At 32.6% G+C, this 10758-nt stretch overlaps 2 protein-coding genes across 3 annotated transcripts in view; one reads left to right on the forward strand and one right to left on the reverse strand.

Annotated features, from left to right (window-relative positions):
- LOC117124573 (72 kDa type IV collagenase-like) overlaps positions 1–10301 on the reverse strand; it is a 21945-nt gene extending 11644 nt beyond the window's left edge. The window contains exons 1-3 of the mRNA XM_033270859.1: positions 10150–10301; positions 2572–2706; positions 1551–1843 (exon numbers count right to left, since the gene is read on the reverse strand). Of these exons, the coding sequence (XP_033126750.1) occupies positions 1551–1843; positions 2572–2691 (413 nt within the window). The 5' untranslated portion in view covers positions 2692–2706; positions 10150–10301. The remainder of the gene's footprint in view (positions 1–1550; positions 1844–2571; positions 2707–10149) is intronic.
- The window catches only part of LOC117124572 (membrane-associated transporter protein-like), a 16737-nt gene continuing 12028 nt past the window's right edge, over positions 6050–10758 (forward strand). The window contains exon 1 of one of the 2 annotated variants that reach the window (XM_033270855.1): positions 6050–6159. The gene's annotated coding sequence lies outside the window, so the exon portion shown is untranslated. Of the gene's footprint in view, positions 6160–6444; positions 6764–10758 lie in introns of those variants that run through there. The other variant, XM_033270858.1, reaches the window with a different exon arrangement.

Genomic DNA, 10758 nt, shown 5'->3' on the forward strand with positions numbered 1-10758 from the left:
TATATATATATAAAACTGGAGGGCTGCATTGGCAAACAAAATAGAAAAAACAAAAACTCCGGAGAGATGGTAATAAGTTGCCAGATATATAATTTTATTCAAGTGAGCAAACGTTTTCGGTTATCAAACTTTGTCAACCTATATATATCATATATAAATATATATCATATATATGTTATGGTAATGATAATAACAGCATATGGCAATTGCATATAACTAGGTTATCATAGTTTTGTACAGGTCGGTTATTATTATATTAATATGTATGCTAAAAAGCTAAAATAATGGAAAATGGCAGCCATTTTAAATTGTAATAGCTCAAAAATGTGTACAATATTTAGTTAACTGTTGCTGTCATTGTTATCAGTGGATTTCCAATTGAATACTGCATTTTAATGACATAAATTTACAATATTAGTGACAATTTTAGGAAAAATGGCGGCCATTTTGAAACAGCTGGCAACCCCCCTTACGTATGAAAAAAAAAATGTTGCACATACTTTTTTGATTTATCTATGTCTATTCTACATCATATCCAATTTTAAAAAAATATAGCAAAAAAAAAATGCAACCAACCAAAGTTTGCTGGACTATTAATTATGTCATCATCAGGAATGATGATTATTGGCTAGTATATGGGGACGTACTGAGATTCGGTACGTTAACACATCAGGTAGGTTAAGTAATCACTCCTATGATATTTCCTGTGGCAAACTCTCATCTTAATAGCATTTGTAGTAACTTCCATCTGGCTAGATAATCTGGAGTCGTGTGTTCGATTCCCACACGAACCATTTTCCCCCCAAATTTTTCTATTGGCTAGTTATTGGGGATATTTAATTTTAATATTTTTATAATCTATTTTTCAACATAATTTTAAAAAATAAATCGGACTTAAAACAATATTAATTCATAATAATTATTTTGAATATTTAATAAGAATATAAAATATTTATTAATAACATTTATTTTGAAGTTTTCGTTACTTTTGACACCATCTCCATGCGTAATATTGTAATTTCCATCTGGCTAGATAATCTGGAGGTCGTGTGTTCGATTCCCACACGAACCATCTAAAAAAAAATCTATTGGCTAGTAATTGGGGATATCTAATTTGAATATTTTCAATTCCTGATGATGACATAATTAATGTCGAAATATTAAATCCTGACATGATGGCGTACATTTCGATTATACTATCTTATCTGAGTTAATCAGTGGACCTTTCGGTTTTTTTCCCCTGAATTTGTGATAAATCGTTACCACGCATAGACGTATGTTAAATGGGTAACAAATTTAGGATTACCACGCATGTATTTCTGCAAAATGCGTGTTTCATCCAAAATCACTTTGAAATGCGGGACTGTCCAGCACGATGCGAGACGGTTGGTAACAATGAGTTGGTGAAGGGCTGAGTCGGTATGGTCCGAGTCGGTTAAGGGCCGAGTTGACTTGAAGCCCGTGGACGCTAGGAAGACGGTCACGCATGAGTTTTAGCGCCGCGTCGTCACACAAATCGAAAGCTTCCTAATACTTCGAGTGAAACTTACCTGTATGTAATCTTGTTGCTTTTCCACTTACCGCCTGCGAATGCAGAGCGGGCAACACGCACCGACAGTTTACCCCCACTCCTCTTCACTTGTCCATTTTCAGCCACTTTAATGGGATCGGGAACCCCACAGCGTGTTGTACCCATCAGGGTTAGTGTTTCATTATCCAGCTTTCCAGACGCTTTCAAACCGGAGAATTTTTGCATCTGTTTTAGCGACTTTTTAAACTCCTTTTTAGATATTGCGCCTGACCCTCCTATTGGTGGTAAATAGTCGTACCGCTGAAGATAATCCTGTCGTAAAATATAACAAAACGTTACAATTCTTGAAATGGTTGTATTTATTGCATAGGAACCAAACAGGCCGGGCCCCACTAAAGTTTTTTTTTTTAATTTCCGGCCATCTAAAGGTGCCATATATATTAATAGTTCCATCAAGTTCTTTTCCAACAAGTTTTTCATTAATTTAACATTGCATCTTTATTCTTTTTTTAAGTACAGCGCATTGAGAGCTTACTATATGCGCTATATAAGAATTTTGCTATTATTTAAAAAAAAAAAAATTATTATTATTATTATGTTACTAAAACTTTATTATTATTATTACTATTACATTATTATTATTATTATTATTATTATTATTATTATTATTATTATTATTATTATTAATAGTTTGTAATTGGGGTTGAGGTAGCTGGATCCTCCATCTGTAAAAGTCCCTTCCTGAATTTTACTGATTTTACCATAACAGTATGAAATTTAAAACTTGTTTAATTCTAAATGTCTTGTAATTGTAGTTATTTTTAGTAGTTTGTTTCAAAGTGTTCTTTTTTTATATTTATTATTATTTTAAATTAAGTAGCACTTAATTCTCAGTTTCAGTACTGTTGTCTGTTTTCCTCCTTTGAATTCACTTACTCTTTCTGTCTTAAGTGAGTGTTTTTAAGAAAACGTATAATTCCACACTCTCAAATATGGTCTTATAAATTTAATAGACAAAAATATGAACATATGATTATTACCACTCCTATTTGAACCGCCGGGTCTTTTATATCAATGGGCTGCTCATTAGCAAATGGGAGACCTCGACAGAGAAGCACACTACACGCCACTACGTAGGCTAGCAACCAGTAGTCAGCCATTAGAACAATTTACATCTGTAAATTAAAACAAATATTTGATTAATATTTATTCCAGTCATGTTTTACAGCAGAAATTAATGTTGAATTTGTACTCAAGATCCTTAAGGTTATTCTGCTTCCAGGTTATAGATGCGCACTCAGGATATTGGGGTCTATGGATTATTTTTTGAAACTGGTAAAAAAAAAACGAACAAATAATTTTAGTGAATAAATAATTATGAAAAAATATGGATGAATAAACAAATAGAAGAATGAATTAATGAATTTTTGTCAACACACGCAATTTACGCAGAAATATCCTTTATAAAAAAAAAACATTATTTAATTATAAGTTATCATCCGTGATTGCTTTTAAACAAACCTTCACCCTATAATTAATCCTACCTTTTGATAAGGATTTTATAATGAATAGGCCTACATAGTACATTAATCGCCCACATTGTGTGTGTGCTTTTTTTTTAACTAATAGACTTAATTGACCTTATAGAATGCTAAGAATTATGCAATTAGGACGTCACGTTGACGCGTCCTATATCACCGCTAAACATGAAGTTTCCTGATTCAAATTTAACTGTCATTGATAATGTGAACAGAAATCAAAACTATTAGTTTCATTGTTACAAATAAAATAAAAACGGCAGTTTGCAGACTTAAATGTACTGTGCAAATAAAAAAAAATTATGCAGCTTTATAAACAACTACCGGTACCGGTTGATAACCTGTTCATCATTCACCTTTCTTTTTACATTGCATTATAGATTGTAAATAGCCTAACGGTGTAATAATATATACGATGTGCATAGCACTCATATCCATTTTAAAGAAATACTGTACTCAAGGCGCTTAACAAAATATAGGCCTACAGCAGAAAGAAACCCTAAAAACATAAAGTTTGTATGTAGTGTAGATGTTGTGTGTTAATGTATTGTTCTTTTATTGATGTGCTTGTCCTTAAGATTTTATCTCTGTGTAAAATTGTGTTTTTAATATTCAGCACTTTGATAATTTTATAAAGGACCTTGTTAATAACAACAGACCTAATAATACATTGTACGATAGTTAAGTTTATTTACCGTACAATAATTAAGATTTATGTCATCGTGGAGATATAAATAAACCTCCGTGATCCCATAAATGTCATATTTTGAAAGAGGGACGGATGATGACATGAATGACAAAAAACGCTGGAGCAGATGGGATGTACCCCATACCCTACTGGGGTGCTTCATGACCCCAGCCCCCAGGGAAGTAGGGCCTAATGAAGCCTTAGCCGGGGCCTCAAGTTCCTTCAATGTCTCTGCAAAATATTACTTTGGAATAATACACTCTGGATGTTGAAAAATGGAGAATCGCCAGGCTGTGGAATGAGAGAATAATTTAGGTCTGCTCCTGGGAAGCAGAGTTTACTGAGTAGTATGACGTAACGGCAACGTTCAACCAATCGAAACTTATGAATAAATAATGAAGTTTTATAGAATGCATGACAATGAATTATGTATACGAAATTGCTAATAAGATACATATATGACTTTATGGAAAAATGTAAATATTACACCACAATAAATTTATCTAGTTGGTATTAATACAAGCGAGATAATATCCCAGCAAATATATTTAAAGGAAAATATCTTTCGACGACTAGTCTATGTATGTCGGTTTAACCTGTTTAGGTCTTGTCAAAATGTTATTCTTATTGAATACTCTAAATGACGATTTATATATCTTAAATGTTTTCCTACAGGCAATATATTATATACATAATGACGGTCGCCTTAAATTTAAGTAATTTAATAGAGACGTATACACTTCCTGTCGTAAATAATTAGTCTCTACTTATGTCTGAATGACTGCCTATAATTCGGTAATTATGCGTCCATAATGTAGGTTATTTGACTTTTAAATAAGATCGTCAATTTCTAGGTTAAATTGAAATATTAATACTGCTTATTGCGAATGACAGGAAGGCTGCAACGCACGGTAGTCACCAAAGCACGGCTTAGGCACATGGCCCAGAATTGATTACATTATTCTTGTATTGCTCTTTAAACTTTATACTAATTCACCTAAAAATAAAACATAACCTCAAACTGAAATAAATGTTTTAATTGCTCATTTACAAAATCACGTCATTTATCAACATTCATCAAACCACAGATGAAACACAGCTACTTTACTATGAAATTATTTAAATTTGCTGAAAGGCATTTAAGGATATACTGCAAGGTCCAGTCTATGCAAACATCTTAGGAACACTATTTTTAAACATCCGTTAATTGGCCTGAAAATTGATTCTCTAATTTTCAATGGAAAGTAAAAAATAATCTTTTGGAATATAGAAATTAAGTTTTTTTTTTAAATATTATATCTAGGTATCAGTAATATACAGCCTAGTACGTTATTACATTGCCTTTGTACCTGTTGATATTGCATCATTTTTAGCGAAATCTTGATTTGATCATGAACCAACTCATAAAACAAACAGTCAGACGAAATTCGTGGACTATTATTATTATTATTATTATTATTATTATTATTATTATTATTATTATTATTATTATTATTATTATTATTATCTAATCATTTTACATTTTTAATTTTGAGAGAAAAATCCATACGATGCTGCATATATATTATTTTGGTCACCTTTGTTCGCCTTATTAGTTTTAAGTGTAACTTTTATTTTTAATTGTCAACTTTTCAACACCAGCGTAATTTAGAGTAAGTATGAAGGTAAAAATATATTAAATAAAATGAGTCATTGTGTGGGAGTGGTCAACCTTTGACATCAGCAAACAATTCAAATAATTTGTCTCGCTAATAAGTTAATAAGAACCGATCCTTCGAACTGACATGTCGGAAGATTTTTCTTAATAAGCCTATCTCACCCTTTCACGAGAGTCTAGAAACTTAGCACAAGGAGAAGCCTCCCTAGCATACTCTACAAAGGCATTACCTAAGTATCGGTAACTTAAACACCAAAATGCAATTAGTCCTTCAATACAAATACAAATTAAATTACATTTAATTAACGCTATGGAATGTTAACGCATACTACTAATTGAATACCAGCACATAAAAATCAGTTTTTTTAGTAATTATATATACTTTGGTAAAGGTTTATATTATACCTCGACCTACTTTACACCGCGTCTTATGAGTACAAAGTGAACTTTCTTCGTGAATTTATGTCAAATATTTAACTATAGTCCACAAGAAATTGTATTGCAATTGTAAGGCACCTGAACACACCTATAATGACTGCATTAGTGTCATGTGACGTAAGTTCTGCTTACTCGTCACAAACAAATAGGTTGATATTATACATGGACCAATCACGTAGTATTGTATGTACTTTGTCATTTTATGTACTCAGTTTAAGTTAACATTTGATCGGTTTTAAGCACTTGTTGAACGTTAACATCAGAGGGACGTATGAAGAACTACATGTAAAGCAAACCGTCAATTGAGGTATTTATAAAATAATATTTCTTGTATTTATTTTCTTATTATTAATACATCGTATATAATATAATTATTAGGTCTACTAAATATTTGTGCGTTACGTTTGTAGAAAGGCTGACTTCATTTTTAAAGGTCTATAGGAATTGGCTGAACGAGTGCTGTGTTGTTTGATTACTACATTGCACCACTATCATTTATCATTTAGTCTCTACGATAAGATATAGGAAACCAAACAAAAATAAATGAACGAAAGTTAAGTGCAGTTATTATTGTAACACCAAGCGCTGATTCTAGATGCGTATGAAATGGTTTTCTCCGGGAAGCTGAGGATGTTGATCCAGTGATTGGGGTAGGCCTAATAGGCAGTTTATTACAGCATGATTACAGTATGCGCTTCCCGTTTAGGGAATTTGACCTAGAGAGCATCGTATGTACACGTTACTTACAGAGAGAAGCCCAAATATATTGTGAAGGAGAAGGGGTGTTCGGTTGGAAATTTTTCTGACGCCGGCGTTATTTTTAGAATACAGGCTTGGAATTAACCTACAGACATTGAGCATGATTAAACTGCTTACGCTTTTAGTCGTCGCAAGATCAGAACACGGCTGCTGTAGGCCATTTTTTTTCATTGATTTCAACCAAAGATAATAATAATTTTTATTGAAACAAGTGAATCTCTTAATAAAAAATCAAACAATAATTATATTGATATGCTGACATTGAGCTGGAGATGTTTTTTAATGTACTTTTTTCAATACTTAGTCATTCGTTGTTTTCCTATTTATTCCCACGATGCTAAGTCGATATTCGGTTGCTAGATAAATTCTAGCATATTTAACTCAAATTTGATGCCAGATCCATATGTTAATATTTCTTTATTCTATTGCCAAGACCCTGAAACCATTTGAAGTCATAAAATGCTATTTCTGATCCTCTATAGGCCTATGTGTTATATTCTAAAAACCATTTATTGATAATTATAAGATTATAAATATTGTTCTTTTTATGTTTTTAATCGTATTTTTGATGTTTCACACTGTATATTCTTGATAGTTGTAATTTTTTTCCTGAGGTTTTTAATGTGACTGAATTGTAAATTGGTACTCCAATTCACCTGTTTGGGCTGCTATTGCGAATGATGAATAATATATAATAAAAACAAATCATAGTAGGGCTGAGGAATTATACACAAGGCTTGTTTCAATATATTTATATTTGTTTTTTGTAGGGTCTACATTGTCCAAATCTTATACGAGTCTGTATATGTCATAAAACAAAATTAATATTGTTGTGCAGCCTACAAATATAGATTAGCTCATGACATTCAGTTTATTATCGATATAGTAATGCATTGTATGTTTAAAAGTGAACTTTGAGCCCACCTGGTACTTCATCGATTGTTCAAATCGATGGGTCATTGAAACCTCTGCCCTGTTTGTATCAAAACGAATAAACATTACTAATGATATAACTTGTAGGCCTATGTACTTTTATGGAGCGCCCTAATTTAACATTTTAATTTTATCTTTGCAAAACAGTTTGAATACAAAAATATATAATAACGTGGTATTATTACAAGGCTACTAATAAAAATTAACATGTTTCTCTTAGATTTCGGTAGAAATTTTTGGGTTAATATTATTACACACTGTGGAAGTAAAAAGAAAATAATATAAAGGGATGCGAAATGATACGAGAAACATGTTTTGATTTGACCTTTTATGAGCATTGTCAATTATACCTGCGTAACGAAGTATTTGTTTTGTATAGAATCCAATAGTAGGCCTACGATGTTGGTAAAAGATACCATACCAACAGAAATTGAAACAGGCCTGCTTATTGAGCAAGGTGAAGCAAGTTTGTGGTCAAAACGCTACGGGATATGCCCGTGGCAACATAATGAAACTACGGTGAATCAACACTTAAGTTAATTTGATTTCTATAAAATGATTGGTCCTCTGTCCTATTGTATTTTTAAAGAAGTGCATTAAAGCATAATAAACAATATGTCTGAATGAAGTTGAATATGAATTAGAAGAAATGTAGACCTTGAGACATGCGCAGCAGGGAAACAGATGAAAATACCAAGTTATAATTATGATCAGTTGGGTATTTAAGTTTGGCAAAAGCTGTGTTTACTTTCATGATTGCAAGAAGGTATGTATTATAATGAATAATTGTAAGGGGGTTACACGTTTTTTATTTATTATTTACATAAATTGAGACCGTGCGTATATTATCATTACTGTATTTAATTTAATATGCCTTTGATGAGTTCTGGTTGATTCTGATTTCAATTGATGTGTGGCAAATGTCAGACTATAAAAAGTGGCCTATATTAAATGTGTGGGTGTGTGTGGGTATGTGTGGGTGTGTGTGTGTGTGGGTGTGCACACGTAATAAGTCACAAAGGTCGTAATTAATTTGGTTCAAAATTAATTACTGAATACACACAATAAAAACTATCGGTATAAACTTCAGTTGGGTACCACTGGCTAAAAGAGTGTCCCCTTAGTAGGATAATAACAGTAGGAGCCGTATTAGTCTATAGAATAAAATGCAAATGAAATGAGTAGCCCCTTCTTTATTAGACTAACGAAATTTATTGAGATACAAGCTTTCGCTAACTTGAGCTGGTTTTATCAAGTGAATGGAAGCAGGGTGTCCCAAAGTAGAGGTTCTATTGTTTTAGTCACACCTGCTGCACATAAGCCTAAGGTATAGATAAGATTTGTTGATTTTTCTTACTTTTTAAAAAATAAAAACCTTATTTGACATTTTACCTCAGCCTCAATTTGTTCTCAATTTCAGGCTTCCAAACACTTCACATTTTTACCCCCGTCATTGGATCAAAAATATTGGATCAACATGGGCGTTTGTTAGAGGATCCATAGCTTCATTGACAATCGCACAATAATCTGATATATTTGTCTAGACAACCAATAATCTTTCTGTAATAGTTTTGACGTTTATTTGCGTACTATATATATTTCTTGTTGTCACAAGTGAGTTTTGAATTTTCTACGCTGGAAAATGTGGACCTTTGGTAATTTAGGAGGGGGGAGGGGTGCGTACGCATCCGTCACACCCCATGTGTACGGGCCTGGATGGATCCATACTGTTGCAAGGCCCGCATTGATGCTCGAACCTCCCAGGTAGGTCTACCGATCGCAAGTATAATGCCCTTTGCCTTGGGACAATTCAAGAGAAATGCACAGAGAGGGATTGAAACCCGGACCTCAACGTTGAGAAGTAAACCGCTGCCTTAAACAGTTCGTACTTTTAAATAAAAAGAGTTGCTAGTGTAATGTCTATATAAATTCTAGACTTCATTTGTAGGTCCTTTCCTGAGACCGAGGGGTAAATAAAATGAACTGGCTATAGCTTCTTACCTAAACTACAGAAAATAAACAACCACGATCACGACATGATAAGAATCAATTGCAGAACATAAAGCAGCCAATCAACATGAAATAATAAAAATGACCAGGATGCGAATAACAAAAATTACAGGATACAGTAAAATGAGATAAAGTAGGATAACCTGAATTAGTTACATTTGCAGGAAATACTTCGAAGATAAATTAAATTTACAGTACAATTATTATGTACGATTGATGCTTTACCTACCGGACAGGTTAGTTTTGCCGGTTAAGAAACCGGTACTTACGTAACTACATTCTACTTACGCGTGCGTACTTCAGTGTCGTATAATTGGGTTATTAAGCCTTTATTAGATTGTAATTAGGTATGTATTAGAAAATCAATCTATATTACACAACTTTGAAGAGGAATTAAAATTAAAACGCAAATCTAGCGTAAGATAATCGCCAATTTGTAATTATCTATGAATCCATTTCCCTGTGTATAGACGCAAACTATATATTTCTTTTTAATTGTACGACTAAAAAAGTAACTACTGCGCATGATTTTCTAATCAATGATAAGCCTAGTTATTTGTAAATTTCTAATAAAATATAAGTGAAAGTTACTCACCAAGTTATTAGAGAGAGTGGCCGTATTCTCTTGCGTGAAGGTTGTTCTGGCTCAGAAACCAGTGAATCGCCCGAGGAAACCGTGGGAACCCTACGGGTCATAACTGTGGATAATTTTTATGAAAAACTATTCCGTTGCTGATGTTGACATATTTGTTCAAGTCTTTATTAGCACATAGCAGGTAAGCTCCAACCTGACATCAGCACTCTTAGGGTCATGTCCAACAGTATCGGGGTTCCTCTGCAATAAATAATGGTGTAAACATTTGATTTACATGGGAAGACATAAACTGAAACGAACATTTTTATCCTGTTACATTGTAAAACATTATATGTATTAAATTTATATTCATAATATATTTTCTTATTTTTGCTTTAATGTATTGATACAGGTCAACATAGGGCCTATTGGTAAATATATTGGTAAGCCTAAATGTCCTACTTTACATTGTGATGCGGCGGATGCGCATATAGGTCATAGGTCATGACAATATGCGCCTTATAAATCCACCATTATTATTGTTACTAAAATAATATCATATATGTATATATATATATATATATATATATATATATATATATATATATACACACACACACACACACACAC

Source organism: Anneissia japonica, unplaced genomic scaffold (genome assembly GCF_011630105.1).
Source record: "Anneissia japonica isolate Jap-2015-1 unplaced genomic scaffold, ASM1163010v1 scaffold287833_len2544123_cov190, whole genome shotgun sequence".
Classification (NCBI taxonomy): domain Eukaryota; kingdom Metazoa; phylum Echinodermata; class Crinoidea; order Comatulida; family Comatulidae; genus Anneissia; species Anneissia japonica.